This window comes from Periplaneta americana, chromosome 3, assembly GCF_040183065.1.
Source record: "Periplaneta americana isolate PAMFEO1 chromosome 3, P.americana_PAMFEO1_priV1, whole genome shotgun sequence".
Classification (NCBI taxonomy): domain Eukaryota; kingdom Metazoa; phylum Arthropoda; class Insecta; order Blattodea; family Blattidae; genus Periplaneta; species Periplaneta americana.
Window position 1 is genome coordinate 62,264,232 of NC_091119.1, and position 26,838 is coordinate 62,291,069.

Genomic DNA, 26,838 nt, shown 5'->3' on the forward strand with positions numbered 1-26,838 from the left:
AATGTCAGCTGTTTTATTCTTGGCTGAAAGTTCATGTGGACCATATAGAACTCTTAGAACGAGATTTGAAATTGCTCTTTCCCACGGCCCACTTGTGTGAGCAGACATTTTCTGCTTTTCCCTGATTCAAAACTGTTAAAAGAAACCAAGTAAATGTGGCGGCGGACTTGAGATTCAGTTTTAGAAAATATATAGGCCTACTCATATCATTTAATATTAACCCCAAAATCTAATCTACTCATCATTACATTGACGACTTTCAAGTGGTCCGTGCTAGTAAATTTGAGAACAACTGATCTATAGTAAAGCTAACTACGTGACAAAACGAGATAAGTTTGGAATTTCATTTTAATTCAGTGTTAACGCCAATTTTGGAGAGAAAATGTGGTGGCCGCTTCAAGTTTCCCAATTTTGTGTGTGTAAGACTAATTTGAAAAGTCGAATCAAGATACTTCACAAAGATCATTATCTGAATAAACGCTCGGTCGTTATAATTGGCTGCATACATTTATAATTAGTAGTGAGATTTCCTGGAAATGAAGGCAGGACAACTCTGAGGCAATTAAGCAGCTCGTGCACGGAAGTTGCTACAGATTACGAGGCAATTGCGAAATCATTCGGACGTTGTTACAGTTTACGTTGAATTTTATTTGATGGTAATTATATATCTCAAACCCTTAACTACTAAACACAGATTTACTTCAATGAAAAATTCTGTGGTGTTTGGGTAAAGGGAGATAAGTTATAAAAGTGAGTTTGGAGAAAAATGAAAATAAAACTTCGAACCCTTTTTACAAATAATTTTCTACAAAAATAAAGCACATCAACTGATGGTATTCTTTGATTTTTGCACTCATTTGTATAATTTAACTTGTGTGTTCATCTGGGAAACAAAATTTCATCTGCACAAAAAAATGACTTATTCCCCTTTACCCGAACACCATAGAATTATAGTTCTGTATAACAAAAACACTAAGCAGTAGTATATATGCAGGGTTTGGGGACAAAAGAAAAAAACAACTTGCGGTTATAGCACAGACATAATCCTATGTTGATAACAGCCGAACAGATACAGAACCGTCTTTTCATTTCACAGATTTGAGTTTAAATTCCGACGAGTCTAACAAGTTAACATTTCATTGTTTCAGGTCAATCAATATACTTCCTTGAAAATTTGCACCGTGACAGACGTGTGATATACGAATAGTTAATACAAACTATAGCCACAAACGATTAAGGAAAACATGGATATTCTACTTGAAGCAAGTAAAGCGATAGGTTTGGAAGTAAATCCCGAAAAGACAAAGTATATGATTATGTCTCGTGACCAGAATATTGTACGAAATGGAAATATAAAAATTGGAGATTTATCCTTCGAAGAGGTGAAAAAATTCCAATATCTTGGAGCAACAGTAACAAATATAAATGACACTCGGGAGGAAATTAAACGCAGAATAAATATGGAAAATGGCTGTTATTATTCGGTTGAGATGCTTTTGTCAACTAGTCCGCCGTCAAAAAATCTGAAGGTCAGCATTTATAAAATAGTTATATTACCGGTTGTTCTGTATGGTTATGAAACTTGGACTCTCACTTTTAGAGAAGAACAGAGATTAAGGGTGTTTGAGAATAAGGCTCTTAGGAAAATATTTGGAGCTAAGAGGGATGAAGTTAGAGGAGAATGGAGAAAGTTACACAATGCAGAACTGCACGCATTGCATTCTTTACCTGACATAATTAGAAACAGTAAATCCAGACGTTTGAGATGGACAGGCGTGTACACGTATGGGCGAATCCAGAAATGCATATAGAGTGTTAGTTGAGAGACCGGAGGGAAAAAGACCTTTGGGGAGGCCGAGACGTAGATGGGAGGATAATATTAAAATGGATTTGAGGGAGGTGGGATATGATGGTAGGAACTGGATTAATCTCGCTCAGGATAGGGACCGATGGCGGGCTTATGTGAGGGCGGCAATGAACCTACTGGTTTCTTAAAAGCCATTTGTAAGCGAGCACACAAAACACTGCTACCCATTCTTGGTAATCTTTCCGCTTGTCGCTAGCAAAGCCATATTTTTTTTCTCACACTACAGTAATACAGGTTCGTGGCAGAATATAACTAGTTCTACTACTGTGGTCCACCTAACCTTGAAGCTAGGCGCATTCCCAAACCCACACCGGCTGACTAAACTAAGGTTCGCTGTGTACCCAGGTTTCGAGCAGGCAACCCCCAATCGTCCCTGGCCAGCTCCTTTCGTGCGTTGCCAGCCAACGATCGGGGAATGCTATGGAATGACGAAATGCAGAAATGGTGACGGAATGATGTAGATGCCTAATATGGGGAAACGGGAGAACACCGAGAAAAACCCAACTACGACCTTAAGTGTTACTTTGGATTTTTATACCCGGAGTCGAACCCGCGCTGTCTGCGAGACAGGCCGGAGGTCTCATCACTCAGCCGTCGCAGGGGTACTATAAAATATAAACTGTGTGTTGTGGTTGCTGAATACTAACGGTAGTGAAGAATATCCACTCTATCCACCTACAAAAATCCAGCATAATATCGAATGTAAAATGCTTGTCATTGGTTCACAGATTTACCTTATGATAATAATGATGACGATGATATGATGATGAAGAATCGTCGTGTGAAGTAGGTATGCTCCAATTCCTACAAAAAGGCTACTCAAATGCATGTTAAACAATTTTTGGAAGATTTTCCTTGTGGTTTTTTAGTTCATATTGAAGCTATTTTTAAATTGTCACTAGGGAAATTACTGTAGCGCTGCAACATACCGATTTCCATATTTTCGCGAATATAGGTCTACACATTTTCTGCAAAATTATAGCAAAAAAAGTGGTATAGGCTATGCTATCTGCCTGTGTACATCAATCTCTCCTAAACTATTAGACGAAATGTCTTCACATTCAGAGTCTAGAAGTCAGTTTATCTGGAAATAATGCATATGAAATAAAACCACTTTAGTGAAAAAAAAAAAATAAATAAATAGCCTAAATAAATTAAAAAAAAATAATAAATAAAAAAAATTAATTACTTTCCATTTCAAAGAACACAAAAAGGCAATGTACTCGAAATCGGGCAGAATGATTTGTTTTTATTTTGCTTCTTGCGTAATACAAAGAGACAAATTAAATGATATTCCGCGCATGATCTCAGATTCCTATGAAATTAGTTAATATATTCAGAATTATTTCTACTCTTTGTTGCGAACTTTTCAAATGCAAATATTCCCCAGACTAGGCTAGGTATAATCACTAATTATTCTTAGTGAAGAGCGCTTCATTTTAATAGAATCAGTGTCACCCTTGTCATAAAACCATTTGCCATTTGTTAAGCACATGGACCAGAGCAAAGTCTAATGTAAGTTACTCTTAACATTCATTTCACTTTTGAATGTCGATTTCAATCAATACAAAATATTACAAAGATCACAATAGAAATGTACGCTGTTTTGCGAAAATAAAGGTAATTGAAAGCAATCAGAGCAAAACCAAAAGCTTTGTCTGGCCAGAGCAAAGTCTAATATACTCTAACACTCATTTCACTTTTAAATGTCGATGTTAGTAGGCCTAATAATAAAAATATAGGCTAAGAAAGATCACAATACAAATGTAAGCGATGTTGCGAAAATGAAGGTAACTGAGAGTAATCATAGCAAAACCAAAAGCTTTGTCTGACCATCCTTATGCAACTACACGCTACACTTGCCGTCCGTCAATTTTCACTACGTCCTCCATGGACCACATGGAGGACGTAGCACGGCAGCACACTGATATGGAGTTAACAATAGTTATCAGAAACTCAGTGTTTACACGCAAGTCATGAAGGATACATAGTACCGGGTTGAAAGATTCATTCCTTAACATATCCCACAGAAAAGCGTCACACACCGTGGGGTCTGGGCTTCTGGCAGGATAGGGAAAAACGGATCTCCTGCACACGACCCTATTCGGAAAGGGTTCCTCGAGGAACGCCAGATTACCCCTGCCGTTGTGTGGAGAGAGTCCTGCTGGAACACTTGCTGCTCACAAAAGGTCTGTAAACTGGCATGGAAGCGGATTATGACCTGACACCGACCGGCACCTATTAGCGTTGACAGTGATGGTTTCCGCACCATTACTATTTTGAATTAAATACAATGCTCTTTTAAGTTGCGTTTTATTGCAACACCTTGTATCAAAGCCCCACATTTATTAATTTCGCTCGAGCGTAAGAAAGTGATCATGTACAGGTCGATTCAACGTTAATGGTCCCTGTCCTTGGTTGTTTGGCTAGTGAGCGAGCTGTGTGTTGCGTCATGAGAAAGAAATTTAATCACAAACTTGTATAGTAGGGGAAGAGGAAAAAAGAAGATTCAAATTAATATCTATGCTCGAACCTGAGGGACACTCATGTCAAGAAAAGATAAGTCATCATGGCATTGTTTAGTCAACAGACGTAGTGGTTAGTAATGGGACTTGTTGAAGAATATTGTGTTTTAACACAGTGTACCGCGACATGATAAGAAGGAAGTGTTTGGTGTTATGACTTTGCGGCCTGACCTGTGTGACCCAGTTCGCCAGTAGTGATGAGTAACTCGCTCTTGGTCTATCTACCTATTTTTTTGCAGGGGCCAAAATCCCTGAATCAAGCTATAGTTGGCTACTAAACCGCTAGATGCTGCGAGTGTCCGAGGCTTAGCTAAATTTAGAGCGAGCGATGCTCGAGACGAGCGAAACACATTCATGAGAATTTTTCCAGTAAACATAGATTGGGGAAACTAGTCTGGTTGTGGAGGCTAAACTTTTAAGCCATCAAAAGTGATGTGTGAGAAAATTTGTTACAGAAGGAACACAAATCATTATTTAATTCCGTTGCTTTCAGTTGTTATTTTTGTATTATTTTCACTTTTGAACGAAAGACACAATTTATTACGGTATTAATTCTTGTATAATATCTATTTTTGATCCATAGACGCAATTTAATATAGAAATTAAGTAACCTTGCTTCCAGTGAAGTATTATTTCCTTTTTGAAGGAGAAAAGGATTGCCTTCGCGGTCAAATTTCCTCTTAAGCTTCTGATAATAAGCTCTAATACTCTATTAAATTCGTCTTCCGTTATGGGAGCCAACAGCGATAGGTTAAGATCGATTTCCTTAGTCAATAACCGGATATATAGGATAGGGTAGCTCTCTGTTACAGATACGAATAATCTACCGCTACAGTTAAACCCATTTTCGCGATGAAGTTTACATACATTCATAAAATAATAATAATAATAATAATAATAATAATAATAATAATAATAATAATTCTGGGCACTACAGCCCATAGGCGACCAAGGTCGACCAACCGACTGTTGGTCTCATGTCCGAATGCCTCAGCGGAGGTGAACGATCATCCAACCAATACGGGAGTATCGTGTGATTAGCATTATAATTCCCCTAGCCTTTATAGCTGGCTCGCGTAATCGGATTTCGCTGCCTACCGTAGCTCCCCAATTCCATCACGATGCTGGGTGGTCACCGGTCTCATACGTTGACTGAAATGTATAGGAAAATTATTTCCCATCACATAATGATAGCTCCACAGTCCTATTGTGTAGGCCTATACAGGATGTCCCAGGAGGAATGTAAAATACTTTATTATAATGTAGTTTAGGTTAACCTACATCGATTTAACCTCATACAACTACAATTTTTTTTTTCAGGAAATGTAATATCGTGTTCGATTTATTTGCAACGTTCGTAGATCTGACGGTACGACACCTTCACTAAATATGCTGTCCTGGGTCCGTCTCAAAGAGCGAATAACTATTCACTCTCTCACGTTACTCTTCAATATTATTCAAAACTCTAACCCTAGCTACTTAGCTTCTCGTTTTCAACATTTGTCCTCATATCACGAAATAGAACTCGCTCACACCATATCACACTCTCCATTCCTAAACACACAACATCCTTCTACTCTTCATCTTACACCGTCTCTGCAGCTCATCTCTGGAACTCTCTACCAAAACATGTCAGAGACTGTCGGACATTGTCTAGTTTCAAAAATAAACTAAAATTGCACTTTATCAATTCAGATCTTTCAATAATTATAAGTCCTTTTCTCCGCGATAGTTTTGTATATATATATATATATATATATATATATATATATATATATATATATATATATATATATATATTCCTTCCTTTCCCGATTTTTGTTCTCTTGATCACCACATGAATTTATTATCATACCTTTTTTATTGTGGATTTTATTTTAATTTTCGTATTTCTTCTTCTTTTTTATTATTATTTTATTACATTCCATTTTGCTATATTCTTCCTTACGTTTTCCATTATTAACTATTTGGACTAAATGAGTTGCTTTTATTATACCCCAATGTATTTTACTTTCTTTTTTTTTATTATCGCATTATTTTCATGTTGTTTAGTGTCGATTTTGTTATGCTATTATTATTATGATTATTATTATTATTATTATTATTATTATTATTATTATTATTATTATTATTATTATGTTAGGAGAAAATCCACAAACGATTAGGAAAAATACGGGAATTTTACTTGAAGCAAGTAAAGAAATAGGTTTGGAAGTAAATCCCAAAAAGACAAAGTATATGATTATGTCTCGTGACGAGAATATTGTCCGAAATGGGAATATAAAAATTGCAACTTTATCCTTTGAACGCGTAGAAATATTCAAATATCTGGGAGCAACAGTAAGAAATATAAATGATACTCGAGAGGAAATTAAAAGCAGAATAAATATGGGAAATGCCTGTTATTATTCGGTTGAGAAGCTTTTATCATCCAGTCTGTTGTCAAAAAATCTGAAAGTTAGAATTTATAAAAGTTATATTACCGGTTGTTCTTTATGGCTATGAAACTTGGGCTCTCATTTTGAGAGAGGAACATAGGTTAAGGGTGTTTGAGAATAAGTTGCTTAGGAAAATATTTGGGACTATGAGGGATGAAGTTAAAGGAGAATGGAGAAAGTTACACAACACAGAACTTCACGCATAGTATTCTTCACCTGACATAATTAGGAACATTAAATCCAGACGTTTGAGATGGGCAGTGCATGTAGCACGTATGGGCGAATCCAGAAATGCATATAGAATGTTATTTGGGAGGCCGGAGGGAAAAATACCTTTGGGGAGGCCGAGACGTAGATGGGAAGATAATATTAAAATGGATTTGAGGGAGGTGGGATATAATGGTAGGGACTGGATTAATCTTGCACAGGATAGGGACCAATGGCGGGCTTATGTGAGGGCGGCAATGAACCTTCGGGTTCCTTAAAAGCCAGTAAGTATTATTATTATTATTATTATTATTATTATTATTATTATTATTATTATTATTATTAGTATTACTATTATTTTGTAATATGTTAGTATTCTGTTCCTTAACTTTTTGTTAAATTTTCACTGCTTGTATAGACCTACTTTGTGACCTGATTAAGTGTAAGAGAAGGCCATATGGCCTTAACTCTGCCAGTATGAATAAATAAATTATTATTACTACTATTATTATTATTATTATTATTATTATTATTATTATTATTATTATTATTATTATATAGTGCAATAAAAAGACTTCATTGTGTACACTTTTGCTGAAGACAAATGGCTAACATAAACACTTAATATGCCGCTTTCATTTACGTAATTATTGGTGAATTGGACAATGTATAAAGATCAAGGTTAATGTGAAATGAAATCTCCAAAAAATTGTAACAGGAAAGAGTTGGACAACGCATGCATGAGAGTTTCCTTCACTAGAAGAGAGGGGGCGAAGCAGTAGCACCATCGCGTCTGCTTGGGTAGTGCTCGGAAATTTATTAGCGGTGGGCAAGGCATGACGCAAACCAGACCACTCCGGCAAAAAATGTGCCTCTAGTGACACAAAGTTCGGACGCTAATGCGGTTACGAGTGCAGTGTGTTATCTGCCTCCTGTCTGCGATTGTCCCGGCTGGCAGTCGTATTGCGGAAAATAAATTTCAAAATAGGCCTACTATAAGAAAAAGGGCTACCGTAATTCTTTATCTAAAAATAGAAATTAAATTAAAAGATTTTAGTTACTATGATTGTTACTTTAATTAATTGATTAATTTATTCATAGTCCTCTGCCCAAAGGCAGGTCTTTCACTATAAACCTACCTTCTCCAGTCTTTCCTATTTTCTGCCTTCCTCTTAGTCTCCGCATATGATCCATATATCTTAATGTCGCCTATCATCTAATATCTTCTTCTGCCCCGAACTCTTCTCCCGTTCACCATTCCTTACAGTGCATCCTTCAGTAGGCAGTTTCTTCTCAGCCAGTGACCAAGCCAGTTTTTTCCTCTTCCTGATCACTTGCAGCATCATTCTTTCTTCACCCACTCTTTCCAACACATCTTCATTTCATATTCTGTTTGTCCATTTCACACGCTCCATTCTTTTCCTTATTCACATTTCAAATGCTTCTGGTCCCTTCTGTTCACTTCATCATAATATCCATGTTTCTGCCTCATACAATGCCACACTCTATACAAAGTACTTCACTAGTCTCTTCCTTACTTGTTTGCTCTTTTTTCAGAGGTTCCCAGAAGATGTTCCTTCTTCTATTAAAAGTTTCCTTTGGAATTGATATCCTCCTTTTGACTTCTGGTAGCAGCTCATGTTACTGCTTATAGTACACTTCGAGTATTTGAAGCTGCCCACTGGATTTATTTATTTATTTATTTATTTATTTATTTATTTATTTATTTATTTATTTATTTTAGTTGGTTATTTAGCGTCGATGAGATTGGTTATAGCGAGATGGTATTTGGCGAGATGCGGCCGAGGATTCGCCATAGATTACCTGAGATTAATCTTACGGTTGGGGAAAAAACCCAACCAGTTATTCAGCCCAAGCGGGGATCGAACCTGCGCCCGAGCGCAACTTCAGACCGTTATTTATTTATTTATTTATTTATTTATTTATTTATTTATTTATACTGCAGAGTTAAGGCCATACGGTCTTCTCTTACACTCTATCAGGTCACAAAGTACACAACCAGTGCTCTACTGCCTCATTTAAAATTCGCACGTTTACCTTCTCTATTTTTCTACCGATAACCATGGTCTTCGTATTGTTTGCATTAATATCCCCTTTTTTACCGGATATATCTATTAAATGCTAAACCTGAAGCACAAACCTGTGGATACGGCCGGTATCCAATACTGCGAAAACATTATTCACTAATAGAAAGGATATGCCAATAACGTGTTATGAAAGTGGCATAAACACAACAATTCTGTCACTGTTTCTTATCTGAGTATATAATGCTTACTTTCTCAGAAACAATTTCTGTAGACATACAGTCTATACAGTTTCCTTTGTCGCTTTACTCTTCATAAAAATAATACATTGACATTATAGTATATATTATTTTGTTTCCCCCCTCCTGCCTACCCTGCTCCCCACTCTCGACATAAACTCTACCTTCGTCTCATTCTTTGTCACCTTATCGGATTACTGTTACCAACCAGTGAAGGTCAGTTTCCTTAATAAAGAAAAGTATCCAGTGCAAAAAGAGTAGCCATGATTTCTATGTAATATTGCTGGAAAATAAATCGAAATTTATCAAAATCCTATAAAAATAAATAAGAATAGGAGAAGATGATTTTTAACGACTATTTCGTTAAATATGGCGTCATTCCATTTTCTACAAATGAAGTGTAATGAAATTTTGAATTCCAATCAATCAATCCCAGTCATACATCGCGATAATTTTTACAGCTCGATTTATCACTATCAATTTACGCATGGTCGTTCTTTTGTTTAGTCAGTGTCGCCAACTGTTTCCCTGTAATCGATGAGCATGAATTCATTGTACTAAATGAAGTGCGAAATCCTATTTCCGCATTTACATCTTCATGTTCTAATTCCATGTCCATTGTTTTAGGTTAGGATATATTATATAATGTGTTTTATTGTGCCATTTTCATTTTAATATGTGTATTCTTTTAGAGAGTAGTTGGATATAATCATAGGTGGGGGGGGGGGGAACCTACAAAGGAGGACTTATTTTGAGTACAAAGCACGTACGGTTAGAAGAAGCGTGCACTGGATTTTAGAGAAAATTATAATAATATAAAATCTATGTGTAATATTACTCAATAAATCCAGCCACCATTGTTATACTGCTAGCGACCATAACGAGGTACCTATAAATTCCATGTCCATTGTATCTAAAGAAAATGACATTCTTTCATAACAACTGTTCATTTAATTAATGTAGCTATTAATCAGGTTATTTGTAATTATATTATAAAATGTTTAAATTAAATTATTTCAGCAGATAATGAAAATGCATTTGTTATAATAACAAGAGAAAAGCGCAGTACATGTAATTAACGTTGTTAAACCTGTATTTCGATTTTCTCAATTGGCATTACTGAATAACTTTCAATTTATTTTTGCAGTAATCGACATTCATCTATTTCAACTTCACAATGTCTGAATAGGTTAAGTATTCGTAAGTGTACAATTATTAACATTTTATGAGCGAATTTGAGAGATATACTATTTACATTTTTTATTTTATTCACGAAATAGTCCTAATGTCACTCGAGGTCTGAGATTTTCCAGATAAATCAACGAGCCAGACCTCTTGTGACATTACTATAGATAACTTAACAAAAAAAAAAAAAAAAACAAACAAGGAAAAAAATCTTAATATAAAAATAAAATTAGTCTACTGATTTTGTTCTGCTATTTACAACATAACATGAATTATTGTATTAAAGAGCATCGTTTTGAAGTTGAATGAAAAATAATGACATTTCATCAACATCCGCCATCTAGTTATTGTTAAAAGTGTGATAGAATATTTTTAATTTCATTGCATTTATTGTATTCTATAGAGCTTACATCAGCATTGAAGCTTTAATATGGAAAACAAGTCAAAATTTTACAAGATTACAATTTTTTGGCGAGATGAAGTGAGGTTAGGCCGAGGTCTCTGCCCAAAAGCATCCGCCCATGGTTGAAATGACTATAAAATTGAGATGTGATGGTATACACGGTAAATCTAATATTGCTGAAAGTTCTACGCATAACCATAACGGATGTGTCAATAACTCAGAACTAATTATACATAAATTAACAATTATTGTTGAAGACATCAAATTAAATTTCGGATCAACAATGAAAAGTATCACAAAGTGAAGAAGTAATTGTCGATATACACAAATTTGTCATTGTGAAAGCTTCTTCACGGAAGAAATGAATATTACAATTCCTAACCAAGGGAAAACCAGAAACATTACGATCGACGAGACGGATTTTGGGTTGTTGACACGGAACGCGAAGCCGCGGTTATTAGAAAGCAATTAGTACTCTCACTAATGACGGACTGCTGCGGGCGTATTGAACTTGGGGGCGATATAGTGGTAGCATTGTGTAACAAGGTTCGTGTCCTCAGAAACTCAATGCCAATGCTTCAATCCACGTCCATGAAGTCACTGGCGAACCTCTATAATGTAAATGTTGCGAATGGCCGATCCCATATCGTGGAAGTCCATCGAATATTCGTCTAGCGACTGGTGGAAAAAGCACTGAGAAGTATGCTGAGTCTTAAATTTCGAGAGAATTATACCATGTGTTCGAATTCCACTACAAACTTTACGAGAGGTGTTCAGGTGAAGTGTCTGAATGTTATACAGGGTGTTAAGAAAAGTATCCAATATTTTAGGAGGTACTAGAAAATAATGTCTAATAAACATGGGACCTACAACACATACTTTCTGAGATCTGAACACTTGCTCATAGCAAGTGCTCGATGTGACGTCCAATCATGGCAGTGCATTCCTCTGCCCATCGGCGTAAGGAATCACGCACTCTTTGAAATTGATCTGGATGTTCTTGATAATCAAAAGTCTAGGGGAGTTAGGATGTGGGAACGAGCAGGCCAAGGTGTGGGGCCTCCTCAATCAATCCAGCGGTCCTGAAATGTCAGCGAACGGTGTTCACGCTCATTGCGGAAAAAATGTGCTGGTGTGCCATCGTGCATGAACCACATCTGTAGTCTTTGCAAGGTGGGCAATACATTAATAAGAAAGTCCTGATAATGAGCCCCAGTTAATCTCTGTGGTAGCACGTATGGCCCTTAATCTATCGCCAAGAACGCCTGCCCATACGTTGATTGAGAATCGGTGCTGATGCCTTGTTTCTTCAACTGCATGGGGATTTTCATCACAACACCATCTCTGCTGAACCCCGCTCATATCCGCAATCAGACTTTTCTCAGTATTCCTTGCGACGTATCAGTATTCCATACCAGGGATGTCAACTACGGTATGATTATCTGGTAGTCTGCTGTATTGTAGAGCAGAGGAATGCATTGTCATAAATGGACGTCACATTGAGCACCTCCTATGAACAAGTGTTTAGATCTCTGAAAGTATGTGTTGTAGGACAAATGTTTATTAGACATTATTTTCTTCTTTTGATGCATACTATCACCTAAAATATTGGATACTTTCTTAACACCCTGTATATTCAGAGTGTAAACGATATATACTGCCATGGGGACAGACAAAAAAAAATTTTGTTCCACCATGTTAATAATGTCAAAATTTGAGCTTATACGCGCAATTACGAGGCTGTAAAAAATAAGGTCCCTGGGAAAGTTTACAGAAAGAAAACACAATTTCATGAAAAGATTTATTGGAACAGATACAACTTATTGTTGAGCTATTTTTCAACGTATTCCGACTGGAATTGAGATATTTGTCAAACCGTGGGATCAATTGTGTATCTTTGTGTCACAGAAGTCTGTCGTCTGGGATTGGAACCAGTATGTCACAGCCGTCTGCACCTCTCTGTTGATCCCATGGTATGACAAATGTCTCAAATCCAGTGGGGAATATGTTAGAAAATAGCTCAGGGTTGTTGTAGCTGTTTCAATAAATTTTTCCAATGAAATTGTGCTTTCTTTCTGTAAACGGTACCAGGGAAACTTACGTCCCTCGCAACTGCGTTCGAGTGACCAAAATTTATACAAGCACTTGCTTTGACATTACTAGCGTGGTAGAAAAAAAAACTTTTATCTGCCCCAATGAGAATGTTTGCTTGTAACTTTAATTTCATGCTAATTTCACATTCAATGAACATAACTACAAAACTTTTCAAATGTTTCTCCTACACCAGGCATGTCAAAGTGAGCCATAGATGACATTTGCCAAAGCCGTGATTAGTCTTTTCTACAGTAGCCAGATGATTGACAGCTCAGTTAAGAGTTCGATTGCTCCAAGTTAAGTTGTTAGTCTCTTGTCATAATAAACATACTAACAGCATAGGTTCCATTTTTTTGTTTTCGTTTTATTATGGATTGAGTTTAATTTGTTTAAAATGTATCATTATTGTAATGCTATAATAAAGTTTTCTAGTGGAAGCAAAAAGTACAACCATGCTAATTTGTGAATACCGAAAGATTTATTTAAAGTATAATATTTACGAATAAAGTAGACATGTTCTTGTGAATTAATTGAATTTCAATGATTTCAAAACAGGAATGTTTATGAACCTGTTTTCCATACTGCAGAATATTAAAAATATTAGAATGTATTATTCATTATGTGAGGAAAAAATAATATATTACGTAATTACCTAATTAAATATTTTTCAATAAGCATGTTTAATATTACAGTTTCGGAATAAACCGTTTGTATAAATATATTTCAATACGAACATATTATACACAGAGTTCTGGATTTTACGTGTAGTATCAGAAATTTAACATTTAACGTAAGAACGTTTTAACATTTGTAAGTATCCCAAGGTTATATAGCATATTCTAGTATATACAGTCACGAAGCTTGAGTTGATGTGGGTACTTGGAACAATAGACTACGTAGGTACTATTTCGCATTGTCTGTAATGAGGCGATTGTAGCGATACCAGTGGTTAGCAACTATCTATGGATGCATATTTCCTACGTATTGAGCTTCGTGACTATATACTAGATTGTGGTTGCAGTTCGTAGTAGTAATCATTTTTATAGCAGACAGCTGCTACAATTGCTACGCGAGCCACAACCCTCTCGTAATGGCGAGTGACCTTGACAACACTGTGCTACACTGATCAGTTTAAGATTGGAAAAAATTCTTTTCCCCTACTGCCACAATCGCTGGGAGTGTGAGGAAAATCCGAAGGGCAATAAATAACATTTTAAATGTAATACACCTATTGTTGCAAGCAAGCATTTTCATGGATCGTTCAAGCTCTGCTGGAAGAATTGTCTTCAGTGCCTCGATTTCTTCACGAAGAGTGTACCACCTGTATTAGCCACTTTTATGGTGTTGTCTTATTCTTTATCCTTTTCTAGCTTGGCATCTGTCAGTATCACTTCCAGGTCTATTGCGCATTTTCTTTAATATTCTTAGATGCGGGACCCGACTGGGATAAATCGGTCCAATCGGCTTAAAGCCGGCTCTGATTAAGAGTATGATAAATCACAGTCGAAGAGACCATCTGCAGGCGCAATAGGAACTACACACAGTCCCGCCACTCTTCGCAACAATCACAACGCGAAGAGTGACCTCCCCAGACTAAATAAATAACACGCAGCTATAAACATTAAACTCATTTGACGAACACAAAGGAAACTTCGACCTTGAACTCAGTGTTACTTCCAAGTAGCACTACACGTCTCAAACAATCGCTTGTTGCTTGAAAAATAAGGAAATGCAAACTTCTTAACCATGAGTAAACATTTAAAAGTCTCTCAATAAGCGTACCTGCAAGGAAGTATAAAAGTGACGATAAAATTCTAGTTCCGATTTCATAACGTGGGAAAAGTTCCCTGGGTATGCAAAGTCTGGAAATGTATATCGTCGTTGTTCCTGCAATAACCCCTATGTGACATAATATTTATCGATTTTCAGATTTTTGCTCTATTAAATAACTTAAATAGTGATACAGCAAATAATAAAATCTCCTATATGTAATTATATTTCTTTGTTTCGAAAATGTAAGAATTCATAGTCTCCTATGTACGGCTGCCATAAGATGAATAAATGTGTTTTTCCTTCCTACTGAAAAATTTTATATTTTGCACATAGGAGTTACCGAGTGGGCTAGCGGCGTGGTAAGAGGGCTGGCCTTGCATTCGGGAGGTCCGGGGTTCGATCCCAGGGCCGGCAATCCTGAGGTTTTTCATGGTTTCCTCGGTTATTTCCAGGCAAATGCCGGGGTTGTACCTCTTGAAAGTCCGGCCATGGACGGCGATCCTTCCCTTAATCCTTTCATATGTTTGAGTGAATGCTGTGTAATGTCTTAAATGTTTGTGTTGTATAGGATGTGGCCCTGGCATTGAGCTGATCCCTCATCCGGGGAGGCCCTCCATGTCCTTGTGTGGTCAAAAAAGTATGTATGTGATCCATAGATTAATTCCTCTCCCGACAAGTCGCGGCTCTGTAAGGCCCGGGTGGCGTGGGTCGTGTAAATGAACCTAAAAGGGAGAGGTTAAACTAAGGAAAAGAAGAAGAAGCACATAGGATGTTATTGCAGAAAAAACGACGATATGTTTCTTCTCAAAATATGAGATTGGTTCTCAGCCAATAAATTAGTCTTAAACTGTAACAAAACTAACCTAATCCAATTTAAATCTTTTCCAAATTCAACCTCGCAAATTTCGAGCGCAATAATTAATAATGACAATTCACTAATACAAAACAACAACAATCACATTTCTTGGCTTACAAATCGGTAATATATTAAATTGGAAAAATCATATTAAAGAAATTACCCACAAACTAAATTCAGCATGTTTTGCTATTAGATCTATACAAGAGATAGTAAGTATCAATATAGCCTACTTTGCATATTTCCACTCGATAATGAGTTTTTGAATAATATTTTGGGGAAATTCTACAGATAGTAACAGTAATTACTTAATTAGAATTAGCTTAATAGTATGTGCCAAATCTAGGGAATCGTGTAGGACCATTTTCAAAAAACTACAAATAATGCCCTTTTATATATATATATATATATATATATATATATATATATATATATATATATATATATACTTTTGCAACATAGCATATGAAAATTAGTCAAATATTGAATAATCTCAAGGGAAAAATTTATTGTTCCGGCGCCGGACATAAAAAACGTAATAACTGAGTGGGGGTCTGCTAGAGTTCAAGTCAGCTCTACAGGGAGCTATACTTGAAAGCCAGATTATTATGTCAAATATTATTATTGCTTTTGTAAAGACAGTTTGGCTATAACTGATTTTCTCGGAGTGGAGAAAGAGGTATGAAGATATGACTTAACCTTCAGGGACAATATCGTTAGCTCTTCAGTGGATAAGGAAACTGATATTCCTATAGCAAGAAATTTAACTCGGTAACTTTTAATATTTCCTGTTTACAGAATTCGCGACATATGTCGGATCCATTCTGGTTATATAGCATTGCTGTAAGTGAAGAAGAAAGCAACGCTATATTATTCGCATGCAAATAAATTTGACTTTTTCTTTGCTAATGACTCAACTATTCGAAAGCTTTATCTATTTTCATCTTCAGCTCAAGATACCGTTGAGGTTGTCTTAATCGTTGAGAGATGACGTGGATTTGGTCTTTCGTTGTTATGCCTTCATTTCTTCAGTTCTATTTTGTCTTTTATCAAATCGATCTAACATACAAGAAAATGCTCACTATTATTGTCAGTGAGGCTATCGCCTTGCTAATTTCAGCTGTGTAATGTGCATCAATTTAGTTTCGATGTCCTCTAGATTTTTGCAAAGTTGTTTTACTTGTTACACTTCATGGTCTTATTTTCCTGGCAGTAAAATAGACGGAATTCTAAATCCTTAGCTTGCATATTAATATCATATTTTAATGCTGTATTTTATCCTGGAATCCATTAAACATTTTTTATTCGTAGAGATTTTAAAATTGCTTCCGCTTTATTCTGAACACACTGCGCGGTAATTTGTAGATTATTTTCAGAATCGTTAAAAATACTTCAGAATAAGCCTCGATCTAACATACAAGAAAATTTTCTGTAAGGCTATTGCCTTGCTAATTTCAGTTGTGTAATGTGCATTAGGCTAATTTAGTTTCGATGTCCTCCAGATTTTTTGCAAAGTTGTTTTACTTGTTACAATTTACGGTCTTATTTTCCTGGAGGTAAAATAGACGGAATTCTAAATCCTTAGCTTGCATATTAATTTGATATTTGTAAAGCTGTATTTTCTCCTGGAATCCATTAAACATTTTTTATTCTTAGAGATTTTAAAATTGCTTCCGCTTTATTCTGAACACACTGCGCGGTAATTTGTGGATTATTTTCAGAATCGTTAAAAATAGTTGGGCATGAGCCGCCTCCCATACAGTTAGCAGTCAATGTACTCACTGGCAGAGAGCGACGCAGCTGCCGATATGGACGGGCCCGTCCTCGCCCTGGACGCCGAGTTGCCGGACGCCGTCACGACGCCGTACTGCTGCAGGGCGGCGCCCGTGTCGTAATTGCTCCAGATCGTCGCGTTGCCGCCCGGCGAGTCCGCAGAGGGGCTGTTGCCCAGGTAGCTGAGGGAGGGCGTGTGCGCCGTCGGCGGCGCGGGTGCGGGGGAGTACGGGGAGGCGCGGTGCGACATGGCGCTGCCCGTGAACCCGGCCAGGGACACGCCCGACGCCGAGCTGAACCTCTGCGAGAAGGCGGGCAGCGCCGATGGCGTCGACTTGGGGCTCGAAGTGTAGTCCTCCGTGGAGCCCAGCGACACTGGAAATAAAATGCCTTGTTATAGTACAATTAACGTTACTTTAGGGTCCAGTACTGAAAACAAAATTCCTAGTTATAATAGAATTAACGTCACTTTAAAGTCCAGTACTGAAAACAAAATTCCTAGTTATAATAGAATTAACGTCACTTTAAAGTCCAGCACTGAAAACAAAATTCCTAGTTATAATAGAATTAACGTCACTTTAAAGTCCAGTACTGAAAACAAAATTCCTTGTTATAATAGAATTAACGTTACTTTAGAGTCCAGTACTGAAAATGAAATTCCTTGTTATATTAGAATTAACGTCACTTTAAAGTCCAGTACTGAAAACAAAATTCCTTGTTATAATAGAATTAACGTTACTTTAGAGTCCAGTACTGAAAATGAAATTCCTTGTTACAATAGAATTAACGTTACTTTAGAGTCCAGTACTGAAAATGAAATTCCTTGTTATATTAGAATTAACGTCACTTCAAAGTCCAGTACTGAAAATAAAATTCCTGGTTATAGTAGAATTAACGTTACTTTAAAGTCCAGTACCGAAAACAAAATTCCTTGTTATAATAGAATTAACGTCACTTTAAAGTCCAGTACTGAAAATAAAATCACTTGTTATAGTAGAATTAATGTTACTTTAAAGTCCAATACTGAAAATAAAATCATGTGTTATAGTAGAATTAACGTCACTTTAAAGTCCAGTACTAAAATTAAATTCCTTGTTACAGTAGAATTAACGTCACTTTAAACTCCAGTACTGAAAATAAAATTCCTGGTTATAGTAGAATTAACGTTACTTTACAGTTCAGCACTGAAAATAAAATTCCTTGTTATAATAGAATTAACGTTACTTTTAGAGTCCAGTACCGAAAACAAAATTCCTTGTTATAATAGAATTAACGTTACTTAGAGTCCAGTACTGAAAACAAAATTCCTTGTTATAATAGAATTAACGTTACTTTAAAGTCCAGTACTGAAAATAAAACTCCTTGTTATAATAGAATTAACTTTACTTTAAAGTCCAGTACTGAAAATAAATGCCTTGTTATAATAGAATTAACGTTACTTTAAAGTCCAGTACTCAAAATAAAATTCCTTGTTATAATGGAATTAAAGTTACTTTAAAGTCCAGTACTCAAATTAAAATTCCTTTTTATATTAGAATTAAAGTTACTTTAAAGTACAGTACTGAAAATAAAATTCCTTGTTATAGCAGAATTAACGTTATTTACTGTCCAGTGGTTCCCAATCTTTTAAAGTCACGAACCCCTCAACGTTCCTATTTCATGTTGGCGGACTCCCAAAAATATTTTGCATAATTTGGGCCCATAAATATACTGGATTCTACTCATTACATATTTTCATAATGTAGTGAATTAATTATCCTGAATGAATTAGTAACGATATTAAATTTTAGTTTTAGCTTTTGAATATAATTTCAACCTGAAAACAGATAAATACAAAGATATCACGTTTTCCTGAGAAACATGAAATTAGTTTCTTACACTTAGTTATTGGGATGGTTGACATTAATTTCCTTGTAGCTGGCAGTTTTGACAAGTCTGGTTCAATTGAGACGTTCCGCAAGGGAAAGGCGAGCCCGCCAAGGGTCGAATTTTGTGTTTTTTTACTCCTCTGAATAATTAAGACATATCTGTAACATAAGCCTGGCAGATGTTGGTGGGCTCGCCCTTATTATATCGAAATTATCATTCTTTGTAAAGTTGGACATACTGCGTACCCTGTGACAGGTTAATAATATCAATATTACTCCGTACGAGAAGGGCGATTACGTCACTGTGCCTGAAGGCGCGCGCCATTCATTGTCTCAGTGTTGTTGTAACCACACGAACGAATACAACCGTATTATGTGTATTTATGGACATTGTAATAGCTTATGAGTAATAGTGACAGTGATAATCAACCAGGCATATCTGGTTATTGTAGGAAACGTCAGAGGCATGTCGAAAAATGGAAAAACGTACAAACTAAGATTAAAAGGAACAAAGGTGAAACGTACATTAGTACGAAAACTAGCAGCGACCGACTCAGAGGAACATCTTGATGAAGATGATATAATGGATTATTAGCGCCTCTATTCCCAGAACAAGTGAAACCATTTTTGATAGCAAGGGTAATAACATGGCAGGGCATTTACTTATTTTTTTGTTTATTAATAATTTCAGACACTTTGTAAATGTCATATCACTGTGCGATTAAGTGTTTTTATTTATTTATTTATTTATTTATTATTATTATTATTATTATTATTATTATTATTATTATTATTATTATTATTATTATATTAATGTCTGCCACTATTAAGTTCATTCTACACCCTTTGCTTTTTCTAATATACTGTTTTAAAATTATTCCCATAATATTGATGAATTCATAATGTCATCTATGATCACTATTAAGTTAGAATATTAAATTGGACATTTAATTGCAATTTTCAATAAAGGTATTCGTTTCTCAGTGTACAAAATAATTATCATTATTTACAGACGTGTCCTTGGCGGATTCGCCCTTATCTCGTTTACAGATAAAATATTTTGAATATCGATTATCTCTACAGGTACATTTGGCGGGTTCCCTTCAATTGTAGGTACTCTTAAGTCGCAAGTTTAGCTCAACATTAAATGTACTTCTATATCATAACGAGTGCACCTCAGTACATGTGTGGACTTCAGTCCTACGTTCATAGACATCTATGACGTAGTGCAGAGGGCGGCCACTAGAGGGAACCCGAGAGTTGGAACTTAATCTGAAACGATTCTGTCCGACGCCGGGGTGGGTATCCGGTGTGGCTTAGTGGATAAAGCATCAGCACGTAGAGCTGAAAACTCGGGTTCAAATCCCGGCGCCGGAGAGAATTTTTCTCCGTTCCATTACTCTTTCATCGTATGATGAAGCAGATATATATATATATATATATATATATATATATATATATATATATATATATATATATATATATGATACACGTAAATCACGTTATTCCGTCGGATCCCGGCCAACTAGTCACTCATAACGAGTGCACCTCAGCACATGTGTGGACTTCAGTCCTACGTTCATAGACATCTATGACGTAGTGCAGAGGGCGGCCACTAGAGGGAACCCAAGAGTTGGAACTTAACCTGAGACGATTCTGTCCGACGCCGGGGGTGGGTATCCGGTGTGGCTTAGTGGATAAAGCATCAGCACGTAGAGCTGAAAACCCGGGTTCAAATCCCGGTGCCGGAGAGAATTTTTCTCCGTTCCATTACTCTTTCATCGTATGATGAAGCAGAATATCTGCATGGAAATATCATATGTACTTCGGTAGGCCTACAAAAAAAAATCTATATCAATTGTTCATGGAGACCAACAGAAAATGTACAATAGACACAAGTATGTTGATGAAAATGATGTTTAGGTGTTGTAGATCGGAACACATGGGTGAATTCAGATAAGAGTGTAACATGGTCGTTGTGGCAAACACGATTTTTAAACTCGAGTCAGAAGATGATAACAGCTTCTCTTCTTCTTTGGCGAACTATTTTTTGTCACACAGAAGGCTTTTCACCCAATTGTTTTTTTCAATTACAGGAAGGAAAATATTCGCTAGGCATTTACGTTAATGTTTGCAGATGCTCAGATTATTATATCTAATTCGGAAGATAATTCCAGAAATCAATACATGCATTAAACAGAATAGTAAACGAATATAACATGACAGTGTCCGTAAGTAGAACTAAAGGAAAGAGAGCATTTAATCAAAAAATTGTAATTGAAGATAATATTGTGGAACAAGTTATAGAATTTAAATACTTAGGATGCAATATATCGTATCAAAAATAGTCTGATGAAATTAAAAATGGAAGTATTTAACTATCTTAATGGCACTATAAAAAGATGTTTGAAAAGTAAAGCAAGAAAAGACACAATATTCAAGTTTTATAAAGTAATGTCAGTGCCAAAACTATTGTATGGGAGCGAAACTTAGATCATGACAGAGAAAAATAAAAGCAAACTTGAACCAAATGAAATGAGATTTCTAAGAGCAGTGCTATAAGCTAGCTATAAGAAAATAGACCATAAAAGAAGTGTAGGAATTATATATATAAGCCGAATGATAAAACTAAAGAGTATAATACCAAATGGATAAACCATGTACAAAGAATGAACATAGAGAGACTACCATTACATTTTAAAAATTATAAACCGGTAGGGAAAAGAAATATAGGAAGACCCATAAAACTGTGACATGAACAAGATATGTAGGTTGCTACAGACAATAATGTCTAATGCGTGAAGGAAGAAGAAGAAGAAGAAGAAAATATTAGCTTAATTTTAAAGTTAATAAATCAAGATTTTCTTCATTCTCCCAACGATATCGGACAAGATTTCACCATTTATTGCTAGGAAGTTACTTCGAGTGGGGAAATTAATAGAATTCTCGATTGACAATACAGCTAGACCACAAGTGTAATTTCTGTATGATTGCTTAAATCTTATCCTGAACGGCGAACATCTAAAGCTGGACCCTGAAAATTGAATTTAAAGAATTTAAAAATCTAAAGTAACAGATAGGTAGACTAGACTTGTAAGCTACGAGAAGTCCCTCAGGTGATCTGGTAAAATCTCTATCTCAAAAGTCTGATACAAGCAAACAAATATTTCTTCAAGCTGAGAAAAATCAGAGAACGCGAAGAAGTTGAAAAATATATCTTGTTACTGCGCACCCCTTTCGAATTACTTGCGGACTCTCGCGGAATACAGGTTGGAAACCACTGCTTTAGACTTCTGACAGCTCGCTAGCCACATGGCTTACAGTCGCTAACCACATGTGTTACGGGTTGTTGTCATGGCAACCAACGTTAACCTTGGAAGTAGCCAATCACCGTCTGTTCTCTTCTCCTTAAGATGCGTACAAACGTAGCGAACGAACAACGAACAAACGAGAAACGAATGCATTCGCCGATTAAAATCGGAACGTGTGGACAACGCAACAAAGGCAATCGATCGTTTGATTTGCCTTCGGTAGTGACCCGTGTCGCTTGTTGGTACATCAGAGGAAGTTGGTATTCGTGTAGACGGGATTTGCCACTTGTTTGCAGTTCGTAGCAGAACGCAGCAGTTAGTTTAATTTCACCAACAGGATGTCGAAACTGGAGTGGACTGAAGAAGTTGTCATCAAACTTATTGATGTATATAGGAAGCAGGAAATTTTATGGCCATATTTTGCATAGTAATATTTCGAAGTCTGTTTCTGAAATGCGATAGAAGTTATGAAACTGTCCCGATTCAATTCGACGTAAATCATGAAGCAAGTCAGTACCTCTATTTTGATTGAAACTTTCGTAGAGTAGCCTTTTGTTTTTTAACTTTCTTTTGGTTAAACTGCCTATAATAATAACAACGGCTACACTTGCTATAATTTTATATCTTCGTCTGCTATTACTGCGGATAATCAGCGAACGCGAATGTTCTCTGACCATTTCCAGATGATTTTTATGTTGTTATCGAGCTTCTTTTATAAATGGCACTATATGAAATAGCTCTCAGCTACTACTTTTGAGTATTATTTTCACCAAAGAAAGCTATCCATGGTCACGAGATTAAATGCTCAAATTTTGTTTGCCTCGGGACACTTTTGTTGAAAAGATTGTTAGTAGTGAGGTTTTTTTATTCATTTGCTTAGATTTTTTAAAGAAGTTATGGGAAACTCTTCTTTATTTGTGCATCCCTGAGTAAAGAAACCACACAACTTTGATCTTATTATTTCTAGCCAAGTTTTTCTGTTTACGGCGTGTCTGCCACAAATATCTGGAACTGATGAGAAACAGCATTAATGAGTGCGTGTTGGGATGTCACAACAAGAGTAGGTACGTGAACATGTTAGAAGCGATGTTTAGAACCAGTGCGTGCAGTTGTGCTCTGCACTACAACACGACACTGTACACTGTGCGTGCTTAAAACCAGGCGAAACCAAGACCAACACTGACCTACGGATACAGTTAGTCCAGAGTGCTAAAATGCCATTTTACTGAAGAAATTCGAGAAAAATTAGTAAAGAAAAGATTCTTAGTAATGAATAAAGAAATAGCAATTAAAAATTAATGAATAATAATAAGAAGAATTTACAAAAACAAATAGGTATTTATCTTTTTTTAGTTAAAAATAAAAGAAATGTAATAATAATTAATGAAAAACCTAAAATGAATGGGTAAATCTTACTTTAGATAAGAGAGATTGATAGTCAAAAGATTTAATAAGGAATAATTATACAATTAAAATAGTATACCGGTAATGAATTATTTATATATACTGACTGCACATTGTAGAGTTAAACGAGAAATACAACTTAAGCAAGTAAATAAATATTAAGGTATACAATAACCTAGAGTGGTTGAATATTGCACTAAAACTAGACGCAAGTGCAGGATAAGAGAACATAAATTAAATATTTAAATTATAAAAATTGCGTCATAAAATTGTAATATTTGTGTGAAATTACTAATTGTGTAGAGATTAGTTTTAATTATTCAGCGTATGTACTATATTTATGACCTATTAATAAATTATAAATTGCAATAGGGTCAAGTTGCCTATTTCCGTAATACCCCTAATTCCGTGATACTTTTTTAAAATTGAATGTCAGTCAAAGCTTTGCCCTTCGACCATAGCGCCAGCTATCTTCCTCAAAAGATTGCATCTTTCGCCTACTTTTTTTTTAAACATCAGTGAACTTCCTAGCAAGATACCCAATCCTGTGACATTCAGCACAAAAAAAAATCACGGAATTAGGAGTATCATGGAATTAGGCAACTTTACCCTATACTCGTTGCACATTGTAGAGTTAAAAGAGAAATTCAACTTAAGGAGGTAAATAAGTTTTAAGGTATACAATAAACTAGATTGGTTGAAACTTGAACTAAACTATAAGTAAGTGTAAGTTAAGCCAACATAAATTGAATATTTATATCATAGAAAATTCGTTACAAAATTTTATTTTTTGAAATCACGAATTCTGTATAACTTAGTTATAATTATTTAGTGTATGTAATATTTTTGTGAACTTTTAATAATAAATTATCTTATCTTATTAGTCCAGAGAAATCGGGATATATTTTTAATAAATTGATCTCTAAACATATGATTATGTACGAAAGGTTTACATAAAAACGAATTACATTTTTCACACATTTTTGTATTACAGATTATTGCATAAGTCCTTAATTGGATACTCAAACACAAAATATAGCATATTCTTTGTATTTGATATTTTAGGCTATCCATATTTTGTGATCCAATGTTTTACATAAGAAGACGCGTCTAGTGCGCTGGTATTCCATCCAAGCGACCCGTGTTCGATCCCCGGCCAGGTCGTGATGGAATTTGTGAACAAAGCAGACGTTGCAAAGAGTTTTTCTCGAGATATTCCCGTTTTCTTCTATAATAATTTCACCAACACACTCCACCTTCCCTCCATTTCCTATATCAACTACAATAGTTAAAAATAAGTTGTGGTGAAATCTTGGAGGCAATATGGATTCCCGATGCTCATATAGGAAGGACTTCGCGCTCTGAACCCCCAGGAACTCGTCACACAATTACAACTCGTTAAGTTAAGATTCGTCAATTACAACTCGTTACAGTTAAGATTCGTGACACAATTATAACTCGTTACAGTTAAGATTCGTGACAATCGTAATTCGTTACAGTTAAGATTCGTGACACGGTTAAGATTCGTGACACAATTACAACTCGTTACAGTTAAGATTCGTGACGCAATTATAATTCGTTACAGTTAAGATTCGTGACACAGTTAAGATTCGTCACCCAATTACAACTCGTTACAGTTAAGATTCGTGACACAATTATAATTCGTTAGTTAAGAATCGTGACACGGTTAAGATTCGTGACACAGTTACAACTCGTTACAGTTAAGATTCGTGACACAATTATAATTCGTTACAGTTAAGATTCGTCACACAATTACACCCGTTACAGTTAAGATTCGTGACACAGTTACAATTCGTTACAGTTAAGATTCGTGACACAGTTAAGATTCGTGACACAATTACAACTCCTTATAGTTAAGATTCGTGGCACAATTATAATTCGTTACAGTTAAGATACGTGACACAATTACAACTCGTTACAGTTAAGATTCGTGACACAATTATAATTCGTTACAGTTAAGATTCGTGACACAGTTAAGATTCATCACACAATTACAACCCGTTACAGTTAAGATTCGTCACACAATTACAACTCGTTACAGTTAAGATTCGTCACACAATTACAACTCGCCTAAATTAAGGTTCGTTACTCAATTAGAATTCGTCACAAGGTTCGTCAGTTCTGGTTACACATTGCTTTTACGATGTTAGTTGCCTTAACTAGACAACAGTTCAGAATTTGGCTTTTGGGTATTCCACCGTGTCCTGGAACTTGTCATTTCCAACGTACGAGACTACTCTCAGTTCCGTCATCAGGACAGATAGGTAAGACCAGAGGAGTCGATTACTCGAACTCGTTACGCCAGGCTATTCCGGACTGAGCCACATGCAACAATTGAATAGTTTATTTTAGAAAAGGCTCAAGTCATAATTTTGTGGAAATAGATGTTATATTAAAAAAAAATAACTATACAGAACATTATGTCATTAAAAATTCAATTTTGAAAAATTGTAACACAGACCGTTATTCGGCCCAACGCTTTAATTATTAGCATCTCAATTCCATTCCCTTTTCGTTTGTTCTCAAAGAAGACGTAATAGCTGTTTCCACTAAGTATGGGATTCATGTAAGATTAGTTCCTAAAAAACTAACATGGCCATCTTTTTAATGCTTCCAACTATTACTAGATGTCACCAAAGCAGGTAAAATTAGAATGTACTGGAACAATAACAATAATAATATTTGTTTATTCACTTGTTTATTTACCTATTTATTCATTTAATTTACTTGCTTATTTATGTATTATTTAATTTCCTTGCTTTTTATGTATTTATTTAATTTACTTGCCTATTTATTTTTCTGTTTACTTATTTATGATTCCTCTAATAT

General features: G+C 35.7%; 1 protein-coding gene across 1 annotated transcript in view; it reads right to left on the minus strand.

The window, feature by feature from the left end:
- LOC138697028 (uncharacterized) overlaps positions 1–26,838 on the minus strand; it is a 343,065-nt gene that overhangs the window by 178,853 nt on the left and 137,374 nt on the right. The window contains exon 4 of the mRNA XM_069822620.1: positions 17,415–17,780. Coding sequence (XP_069678721.1) covers positions 17,415–17,780 — 366 coding nt within the window. The remainder of the gene's footprint in view (positions 1–17,414; positions 17,781–26,838) is intronic.